The sequence below is a fragment of the Triturus cristatus genome, chromosome 6 (assembly GCF_964204655.1).
Source record: "Triturus cristatus chromosome 6, aTriCri1.1, whole genome shotgun sequence".
Taxonomy (NCBI): domain Eukaryota; kingdom Metazoa; phylum Chordata; class Amphibia; order Caudata; family Salamandridae; genus Triturus; species Triturus cristatus.
In genome coordinates this window covers 383892515-383914974 of record NC_140589.1, presented here as the reverse complement: position 1 = coordinate 383914974, position 22460 = coordinate 383892515, and the positions used below count along the sequence as shown (strand labels likewise).

Here is a 22460-nt window from a genome sequence, read left to right as displayed (position 1 = left end):
CATGATGAGGGTAGTGTGAGAGACCATGCCAAATGCTGAAGAGAGGTCCAGGAGAATGAGAGCTGCTGTGTCTGCTCTATCAAGGGTCATGCGTATGCCATCTGTGGTGGAAATGAGTGCTGTTTATGTACTGTGGTTGGGCCTGAATTTGGACTTTCTGATGTTGAACAGTTGGTGGTTGCAGAGGTGGTCGGTGAGGCATTGGTTGATTCATTTCTGAAAGACCTTTACCGGCTATGGTAGGAGTGTGATGGGTCTGTAGTTGGAAAGTGTTGCTGGGTCAGTGGATGGTTTCTTGAGCAGGGACATGACAGTGGTATGTTTCCAGGTCTCCAGGAATGTGGTTGAGTCAATGGAGGTGATGCGAATGAGGGCACTGGCATATTTCCAGCTGTCCTGGAATGTGGTTGTGTTGATGGAGGCAATGAGGATGGGTGTTAGTGCTTTGCGGATCGATAGGAGTACTTTGGTTAAGGGGAGTGGGAGTGTTGTTGGTCTTCATGGTAACAGTGATTCCAAAAGTGGGAAAGACAGACCACAACGTCAGGGTTTATTCATCGGTAGTGATGAAGTTGAGTTGCAATGGAGACATGGTTTGGTTGAGGGCCGTAATTGTTCTATATGAAGTTGATTTTCTTATAGAAGAATTCCGCAAGCTTGCTGGAAAGGTCTTGTGAGGGGTTGATGTTGCTGGCGGTGGCACGTGAATTCTTTGATGGTGGCAAATATTTCTTTGCTGCTGTTCAATGCTGCCATTGATGCGATCTGCAAGGGCTGTTCCGTATCTGCTGGTGGTAGCGTGTTAGGGCTAATTTGAAGATGTATGTATCACTGGTGTCTTGACTTTTTCTCTATTTGTGCTCTAGTTGCTTGCAGTGGTGTTTCATCAGCCTGAGCTTTTCTGTGCACCAGCTAGCTTGTGATTGGGCTCTTTTTCCAGTTGTTGAGGTTTTTGATGGCTTTCAGCAAGTCGCTGGTGTGCTCAGGCCAGTGCTTGTTGAGGGCGAGAGCCCACTTCTCTTCTGAGATGCTTTTCCAGCTGTGGCGGGGGTTCCAATGCTGGTATGTTTGTGAAGTTGAGGTGGGTGTTCTGAAACTGACGAGGGCATGGATTGTCTAGGTCATAGTTTCTGGCTTGTTGACTGTGATGCTACTGATTGAAGAGAAAATCAGGTTCAGTAGGTGTCCAGCAGTTGGGGTGGGTACAGTAGCATGCTCGGTGAGGCCAAGGTTTTCTAAAAGGGCAACAGAGTTTGGGTCAATGTGGTTTCTATGTAAAAGTTAAAGTCTCCGAGGAGGATGAAGGTGCCAGAATTGATAACAAATGTGTGCACTGATCAGGCTACCTGTTTTTAAGATAAAGAGTACAGTCTGAAGTGTATATACTTAACTCTGAAAGTTTCTCAGTTATTGTTTGATCTGCAGCCAGCACAACTCAGAAACAAAGAGCAGTTGACTGACACTGTTTGTGAGCTTGTTATTCTGCAGTTCATGAATTATTTCAGAACATTTCTGAGTGATGTATGTGTGGTTTAGTCAGCGCAATATCTTAAAAAGTCAAACTCTGCACCACTGCATTCATTTATGCTATACCCGTATGAGATAGTGTGTGATCTGCAGACTTGACTACTTTCAAACAAGAAGTGGTCGTTGCTACTCCCCCTGCAGCTTATGCCCATAATTAAGTGTATGTTCTTAAAAACGTGTGCACAACCCCATTCTGCACCCATGTGCAGTGTTCATGATTCTGAAAGAAAAGGGTAAATATCAAAAACAAACTCCAAATTGTCACTATATTTTGTGCTTACTTTATTAAATCCTTTTTGCTTTCTTTGCATGGTGGGTATTTGAGTTTGGGGCTTGGGACATCACCAGGATACCGTTGGTCATCCAGGCCATCATGAAATGGATCCAAATCTTCAGGCTGTAGGCAAATATACAGGTATTAGTTCCAGTTAGGCGAAGCTGCAAAATATACAGAAGAAAAAAAATGCACAGTAAAGGTCTGTATATTACCACTCCACTGCAGAGAGCAGAATTGGCTACTTACTTTTTCACTATCTTTTTTTCGTCAATGTCTTGTTTGTTCAAAACTGACTTTCTACTTTTATTAAGATGAGATCAATGATAGGTATAACAATTTTAAGATTGCTGGCCCAGATGTAGTTGTACCTAGTGTAGGAGATTAGTTTATTGGTTGAGGAGGGTGAAACCCTTCTCAAGCAACAACCAACATTTCTGTCAGGGTGAAATACAAGCAAAGCCTAATTACCCTATGCTTAACACTCTGGTTGCTTTGCACAAAGCAGTCAGGTTTAACCACGAGGCAATGTGTTTATGCAGTACTTCAAACAGTAATAAAGTGAAAACACCACACAAGAAAAATCCCACACCAGTTTAAAAAATGGAGTACATTTAATAACTTATTTGAGACCAGAATGACAAAAATCCAATCAGCAGAACCATAGATATTCAATTTTAAAGTTATAAATGAAGATAGTGTCTAGAAACCAAGCGCCCACTGTGGTTATCTGGTTGCACTGGCTGACAGCGATAGAGTGTGGGACCAAGTTAGGCCCGCTGGACAGAGTAGCTGAAAACCTACTTTGCAGAGCTTTTCGAGATGCTCAAGTATGCTCCTTACAGTTGGAGTTCTGAGGAAGCTGAATTGCAGTGATACAGAGACCTGCGTCATCATCTTGGATGCTATTGTTAAGTGCCTTGCGATGTGTAGTCTGGTGTTGAGGATGCGTAGTGCAGCAGCAGTTCTGAAGAAGCTGTGAGGATGCAATGCGAAGTGCTGCGTCATCGGCAAGGATGCTGTCAACGAGGGGCTTGTGATGTAAAGGCCTGCATCGAGGAAGTATCACTCAGCAGCGGTTCTGAGGTGGCTGCAGGCTACGATTCACAGTTCAGTATCGGGGATGCGCCATGCTGTGGTGGATCGAAAGCAGACCTGCAAGGAGATGCATTGCTCTACATCGGTTCTGTCCACAGGACCACTGCTGAGCTGGCATAAAACCTTCAGGTCTACTTCGAAGGGTCAAGGCCTGTGGTGGCACCACTTGGGTGGTAGGACCCACAGCAGGCGGAGTCCAGGTGCTGGGTTCAAGGAGGTGCCACCTTTTCTGTTCCTGAGACTCTGATCAGAATACCAGCCAACTAGCCCTTGGAGTCAATCTGGTAGTCCTGAGTTCAAGATGCAGGGCTATTCCTTTTCACTCAGGCAGCAGGGCAGAAGAATAGCAGTCCTTCTTGCAGATCAGCACAGCAGTCCATCTGAGTCTTGGAATCTCCTGCGTAACTGCCCTGACCCCAGCTTGTCTAGAGTCACAAAAGACTAGGATCAAACTCTTTGTGAGTGTGCCCAGTCAGAGCCTTAGTGATGTGTAAGTGTGGACAGTGACAGCTCCCCCACTCATCAAATCAGAGAGGGCCCACCCTGCCAACATCTATGTCCCCTCCCTTTGTCTCACTCTTTGGGCACAAAGACAAACTGCCAGCTACACATAGTCCTATGACCCAGGACACAGTCTAAAGGCACCAAATGGTTGAGATAAGAAAATACTAACTTTCTAAAGGTTCCATTTTCAGAATTGTGACTTAAAATCAGTGCTTTTAAATATAATTCTTTTGACACTAAATTTGACATTCCCACCTGCTCCCAATTGAAAGTTATCACTTATTAAATGTAATACGTTTGACCCAATGTTATCCTATAGGAGAGTCTGGCCTTGCAATAGTGAAAAACGAGTTTATGAATTTTTCACAAGGTAAAAGGTCATGCCCAACTTTTTAAATACACTAGACCCTGCCCTATAGGCTGTTTAGGCCCTACCCTGAGGGGGACGTCCTGGTACCTACAGGGGAGGATGTGGGACGTCCTCCTGCCATATCTTTTGTTCATCTACAGGGAGGTACCACAGAACTTTTGAACTTCTTACAGGCACCCTGTGAAAGGACCTTTCAGTTTGCTTGAGTACTGCTGGGAACAAGCTCCCAAGAAGTATATACAGTTACTCACACACCCATTCACTTACTCATACATACAGTAACACAAGTACTCACTCACCTATACAGTGACTGACACAAGCACATACTTTCCCATACAACCTCTCTCACACTCACTTACTCACCCATACAGCCACTCACACACCCATTCACTCACCCATACAGCCACTCACACACCCATTCACTCACCCATACAGCTACTCACACGCCAACTTACTTACCCATACACCCACTTGCACGCCCATTCATGCACAATGCACAAACACCTTTACCCTCTCAGTCACCCATACATATACTTATATACTTGTTCAGTCTCATTCACCATTTACAGCTAATGGCACACCTGCACACTCAGCCATACCGCCACTCATTCACCCTCTCATTCATCCTTACAGTCACCTACACACCCACTCACTCACCCATACAGATAGTCACATAGCCACTCATTACTAATACACCCAGAGATTCACCCTCTCACTCACCCATACAAAAACTTAAAATCTCACTCACTCATGTATACAATCTGTCACACACCCGATCATTCTTCTATACACCACTTACACACCCACTTAGTCACCCATACAGACACTCCCACAGCCACTTACCTTAGTATATGTGTTTGACACCCACTTTCTTTTAGTAAATTGTTACAAACACTGGAGGATGTCATCAGTGATGTGATTTGAGATGTCATCAGTGATGTCATCAGTGATGTCACTGACCATGTCATGAGTGATGTAATATATGAGGGCATAAGCAATGCATTGCGGGGGCGTAAGTTATAGTTAGCTGCTGAATTTCTCTGGTTTTGTACAAGTGAAATGTCAGTCTAACTATAACGTCCCTGTAACCTTTATTTTTTCAGTGAATTTCTAAGGTTTTTTGAATTCTATTTCCTAACTATAAATTCCCTGTAACCCTTGTTTTTATTCAATGCATTTCTAAGGTTTTTAAATTCTATTTTCCAAGTATAACGTCCCTGTAACCTTTGTTTTTTAATATGAATTTCTATGATTTTTTAACCAGTAGTCACGTTTGCAGAGTGGTGGAGAAAGGGGGTGGGGCCTTCAATCAGCTCTCAAGAATCCTGCTGTGTCCGACTTACTGAATGTAACAGGAGGGCTTCTTGGCCCATAAGTACCCCCAGCATCCAAGATGACATAATCCCCCAACCAGTAGTGTGCCAGGAGGTGCATTTACAGAGCGGTGGAGAAAAGGGGTGGGCCTCCAACTTACTCTCAGAAATCACGCTATGTGGGACTTACTGGAGGTAACAGGAGGGGTTCTTGGCCCCAAAAGACCCTCAGCATCCAAGGGGACTTCATCTCCCAACTAGTATTGCACCAGGAGGTGAGTTTGAAGAGTGGTGGAGAAAGAGGGTGGGCCTCTTACCAGCTCACAGCAATCCCACTGTTTGGAACTTGCTGGAGGTAACAGGAGGGGTTCTTGGCCCCCAAGTACCCTCAGCATCCAAGGGGAATTCACCCCCCAACTGGTAGTGTGCCAGGAGGCGTATTTGCAGAACGGTGGAGAAAGGGGCGTGGCCTCTGAAGACCTTTCAGCAATCCCCCTGCGTGGGATTTACTGGCTGTAACAGGAGGGCTTGTTGGCCCCATAAGGACCCTCAGCAGCCAAGGGGACTTCATTCCCCAACCAGTAGTGTGCCACGAGGTGCATTTTCAGAGTGGTGGAGAAAGAGAATGTGGCCTCCTACGACCTCTCAGCAATCCCACTGTTTGGGACTTATCGGAGGTAACAGAAAGGCTTCTTGGCCCCCAAGGACCCTCTGCATCCCAGGGTATTTCATTCCTCAACCAGTAGTGTGCAAGAGACATGTTTGCAGAGTAGTAGAGAAAGGGAGTGGGCCTCTGACCAGCTCACAGTAATACCACTGTTTGGAGCTTGCTGGAGGTAACAGGAGGGGTACTTGGCCCCAAGGAAGGGGACCTCATCCACCAACCAGTAGTTTGCCATGAGGTGAGTTTGCAGAGTAGTGGAGAAAGGGGGCGTACCCTCTCAAGACCTCTCAGCAATCCCACTCTTTGGGACTCTTGGCCCCCAAGGACCCTCAGTATCCAAGGGGAATTAATTCCTCAACCAGTAGTATGCAGGAGGAGCGTTTGCTAATAATAATAATATTAATAATAATAATAATAATAATAATAATAATATCCACATTTGTAAAGCGCGAACAATCACCCGTAAGGGTCTCTAGGTGCTGGGGGCCGTTGGAAAGATTAAGCAAGCTATTGCCCAGAGTCACATGGGACTGGGCTAATCTGCCACCGGCACCGGGGATCGAACCGTGATCCCCAGATTCCAGAGTCAGTCGCCCTGGCCGCAGCGCCACACCTCTTCCTCGCCCTGGCCGCGGCGCCACACCTCTTCCTAAGTACTGAAGAAAGGGGGTATGGCCTCTGATGACCTCTCAGTGACCCCACTGTGTGGGACTTACTGAAGGTAATGAGAGGGGTAGTTGGCCCCCAATGACCCTCAGGAAACAAGTGCACCTTTTTCCCAACTGGTAGTCGGCCAGGAGGCGAATTTGTAGAGTGGTGATGAAAGGGAGCAGGGCCTCTGATGAGTTGCTAGCCCAGTCTTTTTTCATTTTTTTTATTTAGAAAAAGTGGTCCGCATGACCCCCCCTCCCCTAGCTGAATTCGGCCTTGCGGACCTCATACCCCAGGAGGGGAGAGGAGGGGAGGAGAGCTGAGTCCCAAGATGGCTGCCAATACTTCCTGGTTGAAGAGTTAGCAGTGAATCAGATTACAGCACATGCACTGTTGGATCTGAGGGTAATCCGCATCCCTAGATATACAAATGTGTTTTCCAGTTATTAACTCCTGAACTACTGAACGGATTTACACCAAATCAATGGAAACAGTATCAGCATGCCGACATCTAGCTTCCTGCCAAATTTGGTGTAATTCAGTCCAGTGGTTCGGGCTGTAGGCTTGTTCAAAGGTCCTATGGGAATTAACATTGGGAAAATGCGTTTTGGGTCTCCCTTTTTTCTTGGCCCCTGTTTGGCGACCACCCCAAAAATTTCCCCCAAATTTTTTGGGGAAATTCCATGGAAATTTGTCAATCGGCGCCAAACATATAGGCCACTGAAAATTACCTTTATGACAGAAACTCCATCCTAACTATAACTACCTACTGGTGACCGCTAGTGGGTAATATATATATATATATAACCAGTAGGTAGTTATAGTTAGGACCTAGTTTCAGCAGGAAAAGCAATTTTTGACTTGCTTTTAACTTTGCAGCAGTTTAAAGAATCTTCATGAAATTTGCCAAATAGAGGACCTTACTCTGTATAACTATGCATGGAATGTTTCGAGGTGACCCGTCAAGCGGGGAGAAAAGGGGGGAGTCAATAAAAGTGCGCTTCCCATGGCATATCTCATAGAGAATTTAGACACTACTACAGCCTGAACCACTAAACGGAATTACGCCAACTTTGGCAGAAAGGTAGGTCTTGGTCCAAAAAGCATCATTTTAGTTATTTGGTGTAAATTTGTTAAGTAGTTTTTGAGCTATTGAAGGAAAAACAAATGTATATATCTAGGGATATGTATCCTATACAATGCTTTGCAAATCTTCGCTCCAATGATAATACAGTGATTGGCTGCCTGCAACCTGAGGAATATAGGATACTCTGCACACAGTGTAGGCGATGCATCAGTTCCACAGACAGGTGCCGGATTCGAGTCCAGGAATCCGCGCTCTAGTCAGGGTAAGCTGGTATACACTAAAAGATAGCCTGTGCTCACTCTCTGGTAGCTTAGCACAGAGCAGTCAGGCTTGTCTAAAGAGGCAATTTGTAAAGTATTTGTGCAATATACACAAGCAGTAACACAATGAATATACCACAAAAAGACTCCACACATGTTTAGAAACATAGGGTATTATATTCTGAACAAAACAAGACCAAACAACAAAAATGCAATCATAGGTACTCAAGTTATGAATTTCCAAATTCTCAATAAAAATATTGAGCTTCACGAAGTACTCATGCTTCCCAGGTTACTGACGGTCACACTAGACCGGGGTAAAATGACACAAATCTGATCCGGGTAGGGGAGTGGAGGCACTACAGTGAAAAATTATAAGTCTGGTCACTCAGGACCGGGGTAATTGTACATTCTTGAGCCACTCTGGAAGGAGAGTAGGCCAGCTGTAAACACCACACAGAACCCTCTGAGCATAATACCTTTGCGGACGAGGCAGACTGATGTCAATAGTGCTGAGCACTGAGTCTGAGGCATGGAGTGGGCTGAGGGGGAGCAGGTGGGCCTCGTAAGTGGGACCCTTGTCGTTGGTCCTCTCGGGAGGGTCCACTAGTGATGGAGAACACAGGGCTGCTCCTGCTGGGGAAAACAAAATCTTTTATCACCCTAAGACTTCTAAACAGGAGGCAAGCCAGCAAGCCATTGGAGATCACTTGGAGGAAGGTAGAGTCCAGCTTTCCTTCAGCAAAGCCAGGGAGCAGCAGGCCTTCTAGATCAGCAGTCTAGTAGAGTCCTTTTTGCAGCATATAAACCCTTCTGGCAGAGCTTAAGTTACAAGTCCAATAGTGTATGATTTTAGGGGGCCAGAGACCCAGAGCTTATACCCGAAAGGGCCTTTGATGTGGGCGGTGTCTTCAAAGAAGCTCTGTGTAGTACACAAGTATCCCTTTCAGCCGAATCCTTTCTGCCAGGCTATATGTGGGGAGTAATCAGTCCTTTGTGTGGGGACAGGACACTGCCTATTCAAGTGAATCATTAGCCCTTCCCTTACACCCTGCCCAGGCAAGGCCATCAGAATGCAAATGTTATGCAGATGGGTACTCAGACACACCTAGCCCCCCTGTGTTGTGGCTGTCTGGAGGGGATGCACAAAGTGTAGTGGTCACCTACCCCAGATGTGAATTAAAGATAGGCTCTTTCTGAAAGTGGCATTTCTAAAACAGTAATGTTAAATCCACCTTTACCAGTAAGAAAGATTTGTCATTACTATTCCAAACATATGAAACATGAAAAAGCTACTGTTGTCTAAACATGAATTACAGCTCAAAGGTTTATTAAGGAATTCCCAATGCTAACCTATGAGAAAAGTAGGTCTCAGAGAAGTGACAAATGAAATAGACTGTTTGTGACTACCAGGATATGCAAAACACACGAGTACATGTCCTACCTTTCGTGTTCGCAGCACCCTACCATTAGGGCTACCTAGGGACTACCTTTATGGTGACTTATGTATAATAGAAGGGGAGTTTCAAACTTGGCAAGTAGTTTTGAATACCAAAACGAAGTGGCAGTAAACCGCACACACACGAACCTGCAGTGGCAGGCTTGAGACAGGTTTCAAAGGCTGGCACAATCATTGCTGCAGACCCATTAGTAGCATTTATTTTACAGGCTCTGGGTATATGGTATGTCTCTTTACAAGGGACTTACAAGTAGATCAAATATGCCAAATAGGTGATAAATTATTTGTACCTTGTTTAAGAGAAAGAGAACATGAGCTTTAGCACTGGTCAGCAGTGGTACAGTGCCCGAGTCCTAAAGCCAACAAAACTAAGTTCAGAAAAAGAGGAGAAGGACGGCAAAATGTTTGGGGTGACCCTTCAGAGAGGGCCATTTTCCAACAGTAGGCCACTTGCTTCTTTTGGGTCATCTTGAGGGCTGTTTGCTTTGGCTGGGTTTTTAAATTTTAATCTGGCCACAGCCAGATAGCTAGTCCCACATTTCTGAATGGTTCAGGTTGAGGCATGTAAGCATACAGTGCTGGCCTGCCCAACCGCATTGAAATCAGCTAATTGAGGGTGAGGCATTAGCTTTTCCTGCTTGGAGATGTCACAGTGCATGGGAGAGGACTTATGTGCACTATTGACACTGCCTCTTTCCAGTGTTAGCAGTGACTTTTTGAAAACAAAAATGTGTGTGTTTCTTACAGTTAGTGGTGCTGTTAAGCAACACCAAATACTTCATTCAATATTTACAACTATCAAGCACTCCACAATCAGTCCAATTAGGAATGCATGTACCTCTGTTATGTCCCAGTGATCTAAAGTTATTGCAAGGACTATGCACTGGCAAATACCTGCTCAAAATAAGGACTGGGCAGCTTTCTGCATTGAGAATAATAATGGAGACAGAATAATTGCACATAAGCAGTGTCGTCCCTAATCAAGTTACAGTCTGCCTAGTGTGAATTTTTTCACATGTCATTTTTGGGGGATTACATGAACAAAATAATGGGTTACATTACTTTGTTTTCCAATTTACATTCAGCTGGTTGACACAGTGCCCTCAGATACAGGTATTGTCTCTCATGTGAAGAAGTTTGCTTTACAACTGTATTTTGATTGACCTTTCAGGGAGCAATCATTCGCTGATGACACTGAGATGAATATAAAGAGAGCCCGATCACTTTAATCTCTTCAGTGAACAGTTGGATGTTTAGGTCCAGATTTACCAACATTTTGCTTCAGGGTTACATTACTTTGTTGATGCATCTCAGACGCAAAGCCTGATTTGCGTGGCTATGAGTAGTTTACTAAAAACAAGGTAACAAGACAGCACATAGCACTACCTTGTGTTACTTTGCGTCAGAAAGGCATACAATAGGTGGAGCATGGACGTTCCTGTGCATTTAGCCATGGATTTCGATGTAAACCCAGATTTACTAAAGTCTGTAAACCTGGGTTTGCCCCAAAATGATGTCCCTACCCGAGGCTGGAGTAACAAAGGGAAATACCATTATTTCTACTTGTAATTTTCTCTTTGCATGTGTGCTGCATTTAGCACAAAGACAAAGATGAATAAGCCCCTAGGAATAGTTTTTCTACAGAAATGTATTCCTTCCTGCACAAAAACTGTTTTGACCACGGTGCGGGCAACACTGTGTTGTGGCACAAGTATGCCTTTGTTAGTGCTAGGCAAAACATGGAGAGAGTTTAACAGTGCCATATCTTTGGAAATATGGCACATTTCTGCTCTTTTTATTTTATACAATACAGCGCAGCAATTTCCCATGCTGGGTTGCATTGCATGAAAGTTTAGTAAATCCTGCCCCTAGTGTGCAGCAAGGCTTGTGTGAAAGCTAGTCCATTACAATTGACTGCAGACAGCACTGAACTCATCTTGCTAACATGAAAGACAGAGGACTAGGTGGAATATCCAACTGCCCCTTCATCTACCAGCAATACAGCACCTACAGGTAGTTGCCTCTTATGGGGTACACAAGCATGGACATTCAACTTGCTGTCATATAAACACAATACTTACTTATTATAATGTTTTGTATTATGGTCGGCTAACAAAATTATCAAATTAAATCCCAAACTTCCAAAAATTGTGCTTGATTGGCCATATTCAGCACTGAGCATTTTCCCAGGGGGATGACACATGGAAAGCGGGATCTGACTCTGGTCGGGCACAGCTGTCACTTAGTTTCACTGTCCATACTCATGCCCTTTTTTGGCTTCTGCTCGGTATCTGCTCCAGAGGAAGCTGGCAGCAGCTATTGACCTCCACAACACTCCTAGCATTAGTCTAGAGTGCCAGCATTGGCTGCTTCAGTACTAGTGCCATTCCAAACTTATGAAGCCATTAGACCCTTCTTGCTGGAGTGAGGGCTGGGTGGCTTTCCTTCCCTTCCCGTTCCCCATCTACCTGGTTTACTGGCAGCCTGATGGAATTGCCAGTTGTAAATGAGACTGACCCAGGAACCTGGCTGATAGGGGCAGGCTACCTGCCTGTCTACTGGCTCTTGCGTTGAGTGCTAACCAGCCTCTCAGCCCAGGCTGATCAGTGACAGGGTGACAGACAGGAATTTTAAAAGGTGTGCTTTTATATTGTTTTAAAGCCCAGTCAATTTGGCTCCATGGTCACATTGGAGAGTGACCACACAAGCAAAGTACAGTACTTACATATGAAAACAGACGTTTTTAGAGCACTGTCACTCATCAAACTGTGCTGTTCATCAGTGATGGTGGATCTTGCCCAGATTTCATTATTCCAGCAGCACAGGGGTGGGGCCAGTGGGCTACAGCTGAGCAGAGGGACAACAGGACAATGCCGAACTCTGCTAGAAAGGTGTGCACATGCTTTCATTTCTCCTTCCTTTTCCGACTTTGTACGTGTGCAGCACTTTACAGCACACATACAAAGAGGGAAAAGGGTTCAAGTTGGTCTAAGCATGGTATTTTGTACTGGAAGACTATCCTTCCGGTACAAAACCTATGCCACACTCACAGAGACACCCGTGCACTATGGCACAAAGGTGTCTATTTGGCACTCGGCAGCTGATTTAAGCACCGGAGCTAGGGAAAGGGGAGGAGAGAGCCATATTTCTATAAATATGTCACTCTCCTCCTCTCTCCTTTTCATGCACTGAAGCATTTTTGGCTGCTGCACTGCGCTGCGTAAATAAGTGTTAAATCTGGCCTTGAGTTTCACTCTCAGCCCTTGCATTGCATTGAACCTGGCCCCATCTACACCTAGATGTTGTGCTGTAAATGCTGCAATTATAATTGAGAGGAGGTTTTCTTTAACGAAGTGGGCTGTGTCACTTCACATTCGCCAAGCCTCTTGAGAACGTGCCACCACACTGCCATCCACCTACACCACCTACATTGGCAACTGCTGAGTATTGCTTGGCCGGGTGACAGCTTAGTACTTAATTTCTTACAAAGAGTGAGTGAGTTTGACATGATTGTGTACCTGCCAGTCCCTGCGCTGCGTTGCAGAAGTGGGCCAGTAACATTTTGTGACCAGTTAAGAGAATGGAAGAGCTATGTCAACTCACATGTTAATTGCATTTGGAGGTGAAGAAGCTCAAGAGCTCGAACGAAGGAGAGCTCTTTCTGAAGCAAAAACTAAACTGAAGGAGGAAGAGGGTAGATTGTGAAGAGATTCAAGAAGATCTCAGTTAAGGTTGTGATAGTGTAGGAAAAGAAAGAAGAGCAGTGGTGTAGAAGGGAGAGTGGAAGGGAGATGAACAAGGGTGAGGTGTGCACAGAGAATGGAATAAATAGGAGTTGAAGAAATAAAACTTGAGGCAAGAATTGGGCTTTAGTGGGATTAAAACCATAAGGGGTCTCTAAAAGGGGTGTGTCCTACATAATTAAAGGGTGGCCTAAACATGTATTTTAAATTTCTGTGATGCCCATAGTGTGCCATCCGATCAGTATTATAGTTCCTTTCTGAGCTTTCTGGTATTGCATCCAAATATGTCATACTTTTGGGGTGTGGCCAAGATAGCGGAACGGTGAGAACCTCCTCACCATCCCACCCACTGGCCATTGACTTCTGTGGTGTAACTTGTGCCCGATCTGGGCTACCATTCACCTGATCCAGTGGTGATGAAGCTGGGTAGCAGTGATCCCTGCCGCTGGCCCCGGAGGAAGCAGCAAGATGGGGCTGAGTGAGCATGGCTACCTGTGAACAGCAAGCAGGGACACAGATTCCAGGCCATGGTTGCACAGTGGGAGTCACAGGAGGCCTATCTGAGGTCTGAGGGATGACTTAGGGTGGATGTTGTGACCAGCATGGTCACATGTGGGTTCTGATAATGCCCTTGAGTACGATGACGTAGCACAGACCACCCAGCCTTCTGCATGTTGACCTGGACGCAGCCTGGTCTCTTGGGAACCCAGTTGAAGTAACGGCGAGCCAAGGAGGCCTCCCTAGGCAGTGTGGCAGACTGAGGCTGACTGAGGCAACATATAGGAGGGTGACGGTTTCATATGGGTGGACCACTTCACCTGCGCCCTTGCGACCCCTTGAGACATACCACGACGAGATGGGCTCTCGAGTTGAGCTGGCTCACCATGGATGCATGGATTCCACCTAAGATCTTCCACAGATTCCATAGTCCTGCCCCACTTGCAAGTGGTGGTACCTGTGCCAGTGGTGGAGATCTCTTTCATGCCTGCTAAAAAGAAATCCAAGGCATGAGGTGTGTTCCTGGCATACTTAGACGGCGCCAAACCCTGACACTTGGCAACTGCGGGCTAACATCTCTGGACCCACTATGACTTTAACAAATCCTCTTTTTAAACAACAAGGGGCACCCAAATAAAGTCTGCCTGGGACCTTGGGAATCAATTATTCTAAGCAACAATGGTCCCTAGGAAAGGGTGAACAAAACTGATAAATACAGACCCAGTCAGCGCTGTATTAATTAAACGTGTCCAGCCGGACAGAGGTGCAATGTTTAATTTTTCAGCAATTCTTGGAGATATGTACAAGACAATATACTGAGAGTGGGACACAAGCCTGCATTCCACTACAGAAACATAGAAACATACAAAACATATAGTCTGGGAAACATTTAATCAAGGCTCAGGCAACGCTCATGGTTTGTTCTCAGGAGGAAACATTCACAGTTATAGGTAAACAAATCACAAGGAACACCACTACATGACAAATAGTAACATCATAGTGTATGTATGAGGTGTTTTAGGGTGTCCACGGTGTTTTGATCCAGGAGACAAATGTGTGGATCATCTTCAGGACATTAAATTAGCATGCCTGAATTATAGGTGCCTTAAATTACGTGGATTTATACGCCGGTGAGTAAGGGTAGCGGGAATGCCCTCAATGGGAGTGGCGGAGGTAGAGGTCTCAAGAACTCCCCCGCATCTACGGACATTGATCCCCTGAGACATCACGCCATAGCACAAAATTATGTGTTCTCCAGTGGCAGAGAAGCTATTTGCCCAGCCAAAACCTCTCTGGTGCATCTTCCTGGCAGGAGATGGAGACAGCATTGTCAAAGGCAAACTTAGGTGTGAAAGGAATCTCCTCCCCTACAGTGAATGCAGCCCAGGTCTATTCATCCCAGCCCAGCCGTGACTCACCCTGGAAAGGCAGGACAGACCTCACCCCCCTCCCCCAAGTGGCTGTCTGAACAGCATGCACATCCCCAGCCCCTGTCACTCCAAAGCCAGACAGTCAATACACAAACCTAGCAGAGGCACACAGGATGGTTTAGCAATAAAATAACTACTTTCTAAAAGTGGTATTTTCAAACACAGAATATAAAAATCATTCTCACTAAAAGATGCATCTTTTCATTCATACTAAACATTATCTTCCTATCTTGTACCAATGGGAAGTTATATTTATAAGCTGTTATGAATGAACTCCCATTCTATCCAATGGGACAGATAGCCTTTCAATAGTGAAAAACGACATTGGCAGTATTTCACTATCAGGACATGCCACCTACATCAGGCATGCCCTACCTTTCACATACACTGCAGCCTGCCCACAGGGGTACCTTAGGCCTACCTTAGGGGTGACTCACATGTAAGAAAAAGGAAGGATAGGGTCTGGCAAGTGGGCACACTTGCCAGGTCGACATGGTGGTCCCAAACTGCGCACAGACACTGCATTGGCTGGTCTAAGACCCATTGACAGGCAGCTTTTGTGGGTAGCACAATCAGTGCTGCAGACCCACTAGCAGCATTTGATTCACAGACCATGGGCACACATAGTGAACTGTATTAGGGACTGACTAGTAAAGCAAATATGCCAATCATGGAATCAGCAATCCATAACAACAATTTACAGGGAGCACTTGCACTCTGGCACTGAGCAAAGTGCCCAAAGCATCTAGACCAGCAAAAATGAAGTCCAACCCACAGCAAAATAACAGGAGGCAAAGGCAAAAATATAGGGGAAACCCACGCCAATGATGGCATGTCTAACACCTTCTAATCTAGAAATTGCATATCCATGAGGGATAGCTGTGAGTACTAGTGAGCCATCACAATAGCCACAGTGTATGCCCCTAATTCTGCTCAAGACTCTTACCTTATTGACTTATTTGAGAAGTTGATAGGTATAGCACAGGAAGACTTTGTACTGACTGGAGATATCAATCATGTATGGGACCCTCTTCAGGACAAGGAGGGGGGTCAGACCACTCATTCGGGGCTCTCTCTAAAAGACTAAAAAGGGTGCTTGCCAAGCTAGGCTTACAGGATGTGTTGCAGGAACAACATCCAACCTCAGAAGCCTTCACTTTTTACTCCCATGCACACCGCACACAGTGCTGGATTGATTAAATATTGCTGACTAATTCTCTTGTGGGACAGATCCATAATGTGGACATTGTGTCGATCTCTGTATCATATCATGCACCTACCACACTCCAGCTTGACCTCGGGGTGCGAAAACCCAGGGGCAACTGAAGATCACGCCCATCCTTGTTTAGAGAACCGGTCATCAAACATGACATAGGGCAACAAATCGATGAGTACGTTAAACATAAAGAAGGGGAGGAAGTGCCCACTCCGGGAGTCTGGGATGCCTCTAAGGCTGTTATTAGAGACCGCTTCATAGCGGTAGCTGCACAACGTAAGGGATTACGCTCCTATTAAGAAACTCTCTATGGAGGTTCTTCCCCCACACTAAGTGAGCAGGAGATTTTTCTGAGAAGCTTTCACCTCCCCATAGGCACCAAAGAAAAACGGGACTCAGTAAGGCGGGGGATCCTCCTAGAGGAGGTCAAGCAAGCCACTAAAACTCTAAAGTTGAACAAATCTCAAGGGCCGGATGACCTGATGGCTCAATTTGATAAAATATTGGCTCCCAGGCTAATCTCTAAACTCATAGCCCCGTTCAACCATTGTGCCACTGGGGAAGCGGTCACCCCACCGATGAGTGAGGCAGTGGTCACGGTAATTCCAAACCAAATAAAGATACTAAATATTGTGCCTCATCTCGCCCAAATGCACTAATAAATGTTGAAGCGAAACTCTATAAGAAAACTCTGGAAATTTGTCTTAACTACGTGCTTCCATCTTTAAAACACCCGGACCAGAGCAGTTTTATTTAGAGCAGAAAGGCCCATGATAATGTATGGGCAACTATACACCTGGTCGAGAAGGTCACCCTCAAAAACATATCGTCTGTACTGAAATGTGTGAGAATCGTGCTCCTGAAGATGGGCATAAGCCCACATTACTACAGATGTTATTTTCCAACTACGATGACCTCCACACTAGGGTAATCCTTAATAGACGCCTATCTAAGCTGTTTCATCTCATCAGGGTAACCAGACAAGGTTCCCTCATGTCGCCCCTCCTTTCCACCCATTTTATAGAAACCTTGGCATGCCTCCTTCGACAGACACCAGTGGTTATGGGGATTAAATTTGGTTGGTAGGTATTTACGAAATCCCTTTATGATGATGAGGGCCTTCTGACATTAGGTTCCCCACATACTTCACTCCCAGCTGTACTGACTATATTTGAAGACTTCCAATTGGCTGGCAGATATAAGCTTAATCTTGAAAAATCAGAAACTTGATTTCTGCAACAGAGGAGGTGGCCGACCTGTCTCCCCGCTTTCTCTTTCGGTGGGCTTGCTCTGCTATTAAATACCATGAAGTTGGATATACACACCAGGTTGCTGAGCTCTCTGAGGCTAATTACCCTCCCCTTCTGTTGACTGTAACCAAAGATTTACAGTCCTGGGGGAGCCCAGTCCTTTCCTGTCCTGGTTTTGTAGAATTAATGCAGTCAAAATGTATATATTCCTGCGCCTCTTATACTTATTTCAAGCACTTCCTACATGGCTTGATCCTTCATATTTAAAGTGAATCCTGCGCAAATTAATGGCCTTTATTTGGAAGGCTAGAACCCTAAGACTGTCCCAAAACCTTACGACAAAACGTAGGCAAATCTGGGATTGGCAGCTGCTAGTGTTTCCCACTATTATGCAGCCATGCAACTGCAACTGTGGTATTCGCAGGGTAGGCACTGGGTTAAGCAGCCCATACTACACGTGGGAGGGATCACTGACAAAATATCGAAGGTCAAAAAATCGACCTACAAAATTATCGGAGCAAAAATATTGATGTCAAGAATATCGACATCCTATCTACAACATGGTAAGTACAAAAATATCGAAAATAAAATATCGATGTCAAAAATATCGTTATTTACAAATATCGTTTTTCTTTAGTTTAAAAAAATATGTAAAATAAACCAAATAATACTTATAAATAAAATAAACATAATTAAATGTATTTTATAATGTTTAAAATTAATAATTAATATATATAATTTAATAAAACATTAATTAAACATATACATATATATAATATATATACTTACTTAATAATTAGTTTTAATAATTATTTTAATAACTTATAAATTATTAAAAAATATTATAAATTACCAATACATCTATACACATAAAACAATAACATGAATAAAAATTAAATAATTACGTATAACAAATTAAAATAATTACATTTAATTTGAATATTTTTAATTATTAATTATATATTACATTAGCTAAAATAATACAAAAAATATTAAATATCAGAGAGAATAAAACTACTACTCCAACTCCAACAAAAACAACAGTAAGGAAAATGTTGGATAGCGTAGGGCTAAAAATTACTATTTCCACTCCAGGGAGTGTAACAGTAGGGAAAGTGTTGGATAGCGTAGGGGTAAAAATGACTATTCCAACTCCAAAGAGTGCAACAGTAGGGAAAGTGTTGGATAGCGTAGGGGTAAAAATGACTATTCCAACTCCAGAGAGTGCAACAGTAGGGAAAGTGTTGGATAGCGTAGGGGTAAAAATTACTATTCCAACTCCAAAGAGTGCAACAGTAGGGAAAGTGTTGGATAGCGTAGGGGTAAAAATGACTATTCCAACTCCAGAGAGTGCAACAGAAGGGAAAGTGTTGGATAGCGTAAGGGCAAAAATTACTATTCCCACTCCAGAGAGTGCAACAGTAGGGAAAGTGTTAGATAGCGTAGGGGTAAATATTACTATTCCCACTCCAGACAGTGCAACAGTAGGGAAAGTGTTGGATAGCGTAGGGGTAAAAATTACTATTCCAACTCCAGAGAGTGCAACAGTAGAGAAAGTGTTGGATAGCGTAGGGGTAAAAATGACTATACCCACTCCAGAGAGTGCAACAGTAGGGAAAGTGTTGGATAGCGTAGGGGTAAAAATGACTATTCCAACTCCAGAGAGTGCAACAGTAGGGAAAGTGTTGGATAGCGTAGGGGTAAAAATGACTATTCCAACTCCAGAGAGTGCAACAGTAGGGAAAGTGTTGGATAGCGTAAGGGGCAAAATTACTATTCCAACTCCAGAGAGTGCAACAGTAGGAAAAGTGTTGGATAGCGTAGGGGTAAAAATTAGTATTCCAACTCCAGAGAGTTCAACAGTAGGGAAAGTGTTGGATAGCGTAGAAGTTAAAAATAACATACTTATAAATAAAATAATTATTTAAAATAATTATTGATTTAATTATTAAATAACTCTAAATTATTTACAAATACCAATAAATAATTATTACAAACACAACTACCAATGAATAATTAATTAGCAATAAATTAATAATAAATACCAATAAATAATAATTAATAAACATTAATTACAACATAAATATTGAACAATAAAATATTTTTCATAACAAAAAACATATTAATTATTAAAAAGTAATTACCAATTAAAATATATTGAACAATTACATATTTATTATACCCCAAAATAATCATTATTAAACATTAATTACCAATTAAAAAATATTGAACAAATACATCTTTTTTTTTTATACCAAAAAATATTAATTACCAATTAATAATTACTTATTAATATGTAATTAGAAATCATATTTAATTACCAATTAATGATTAATAAGCAATAAATTATTTTTCATAACCAACATATTATAATTTTAAATATTTACCAATTCATAATTAGGTGGCGATTGCGATCCGGTAAAAAAATTTACCGTCCGACTCGTATCTGTATTTTTTTACGTACGAATCGTACAAGTCCCGTACAAACGGCGAAGTACGATTCGTACGTGAAAAATACATACGATTGACCTCGGGAAAAGTCTACGAGACGTCCCGAGCGCACAAGTCCGATCCGTACCGGCGTCCTGAATACACAAGCGTATGGAAAATGTGCCGTACGGAGCGAACTTTGCACGACTCCTACCCCGGGTACACTTGTGCCCGGGGTATGAGTCTTACGGCCCCCCCCCAGCCTCCCACCCCTCCCGCGTACGTCCGCGTCGTACCCCCCAGCCCCCCGTATGTACGCGCCGTACCCCCTGTATGTACGTGCCGTACCCCCAGCCCCCCGTATGTACGTGCCGTACCCCCACCCCGTATGTACGCACTGTACCCCCAGCCCCCCGTATGTACGCGCCAAACCCCCAGCCCCCTGTATGTACGCGCTGTACCCCCACCCCCGTATGTACGCGCCGTACCCCCAGCGCGTACATACGGGGGTGGGGGTACGGCAAGTACCGGGCCCACTTTTCCTCGTGCATCGCGGCGTACTTAGCTTTTCCGGCACTTTTTGGCTCCCGTAAAAATATAGCCGTGCGGAGTGCTGTGGGTACGAATCATACTTGCTGGTCCGTAAAACGCTGCCTGACTCCGTGCGGACGTCGCGTACACGCTGTCCAGGATCGGAATTGTATGTATTTTTTAGCCGCACGGTGTTTTTTACGATTTGTAAGGAAAAGGTATTTCTGTACGAATCGTACTTGCTGGTTTGTAAGGTGGAATTCCCGGGTACGAGTCGTACGGAGAAAACGCTCCATACGACCATTTGTACCCGGGTTTTACAGGATCGGAATCGGCACCTTAATGTCCAATAAATTAATTATCAATACCCAACAACAAATTTAAATTACTTAATTAGATTTCAATTACTTCCAACACTATTCCCCTATAAACGCATGACACACAATAATAAAATAATACACTTAACATAATTATCAATTAATCAATTAATAAAAACGAATTACCAATTAATACAAATTAATTACTAATTAATAATTAATTAACAATAACATAATTATCAATACCAATAAATGAAAATAAATTATTACTTAATTACAATTAAATTACTTCCCACCCTATTCCCCTATAAACCCACAACCCGCTACAGAACTTAAACGCAAAAATCAATTAAAATTAATTAATAATTCCTAAAAATGTATAATTAATTTCATATAATTAAATTACTTCCCGCCCTATTCCCCTATAAACCCACAACCCGCTACGGTCCTAAAACACAAAATTGACTTAAAAAAACATTATTAACATATAAAAATTGTATACATTTATTTTAAAACCAGTAGAACACTTAACAAAAAACATATACCACATACATATTAAATACATATTAAAATACATAACAATAATATAAATATCGATATTAGTAACATCAATATTAGTAACATCGATATATTTGATTTCGATATTACTAACTTCGATATTACTAACATCGATACAAAAAAAATCAATATTACTTACCTTAGGGTCGATATTCTGCCCATAGATATTCTTAACATCGATATTCTGTCCCTTCGATATTGTCAACTCGATATTAGTGTAGGTCGATATTTAATTTTCGATATTTTGACTGCTCACCACGCGGGAGGCATTATAGCCAAAAACCCCTTCAAATTCCATTTCCCCAGATAGGTGGATACACTGGGAAAGATCTCTGCTCTGTATCTGCTTCTCCTGGCACATAAAACTCCACAGACATGCAGACACAACACCGAGTGGACAGGGTACTGGGAAGAGGGGTAAAACTTAAAGGCTGGGATAAACTACACAAGTAAATACATGTTGCATAGGAGTCCCTACATGGCCGGGAAATGCTTTTTAAAGTCTGGTTTGGTTTGGCACTACACCCCCACAGATTGCACAGCATGTACCAAAATGCTTCTCCTAAGTGCTGGAGGGTTTGTGATACACTAGGCGAAGCACTTCACGTCTCGTGGAACTGCCCAGTCATTAGACCTTTCTGGGGACTGGTTTCCACACTACTGCAGAAGGTTTTGACTTTCCCATTCCAGCTACCCCAGAGGTGATGCTCCTGGGCTTGAGACCCCCTGACTTGCTTGACTAAATACGAATGGCACATGTGCCTACAGTGCGTGGGTACAGCAAAACTCACACTAGCACACTACTAGAAAAAGGCAGAAGTACAACCTACTGCACACCTCTGGGCGACGCTAGCTATGGAGCGACTAACGTGCAACATTCAGGGGTCTCATTTAGCATTTGAATTAAAGTGGAAGCCCTTGGTCAGGTGCCTGAGTGAGAGGACACCGAGCTTGGTCCACCCCCAACAATGAAGGGTGCTAGACCTCATTTCAGTGAGAAGAGAGAGCTCATCTCTCAATTGCAGCCCGTAATTGCAGGAGTTCGCCACAAAAGCGGCGGGCGGAATTGAGACTTGCTAGTAACTTTTTGGCTGTCGCAGGTGGATACTGGGGGCTGTTTCATTCTTCTGCAGTTAGGGTTAGCATAAAGGGGATGGAAGAGGGGGGATGAGAAAACATAATGCTGACATAAGATGAGATGATGAGCACGCCTCGTGTGGACAGACAAATGTGAACACTGTGTACGACTTTGGCCAGTGGCGTTGACCACTCTGGTTGGC

General features: G+C 43.7%; 1 protein-coding gene across 10 annotated transcripts in view; it reads right to left on the bottom strand.

Annotated features, from left to right (window-relative positions):
* Positions 1-22460, bottom strand: part of MYT1L (myelin transcription factor 1 like) — a 1127044-nt gene that overhangs the window by 93880 nt on the left and 1010704 nt on the right. For all 10 annotated transcript variants that reach the window (XM_085610775.1, XM_085610782.1, XM_085610783.1 and 7 more), the window contains one exon: positions 1809-1924. In XM_085610775.1, coding sequence (XP_085466901.1) covers positions 1809-1924 — 116 coding nt within the window. The remainder of the gene's footprint in view (positions 1-1808; positions 1925-22460) is intronic.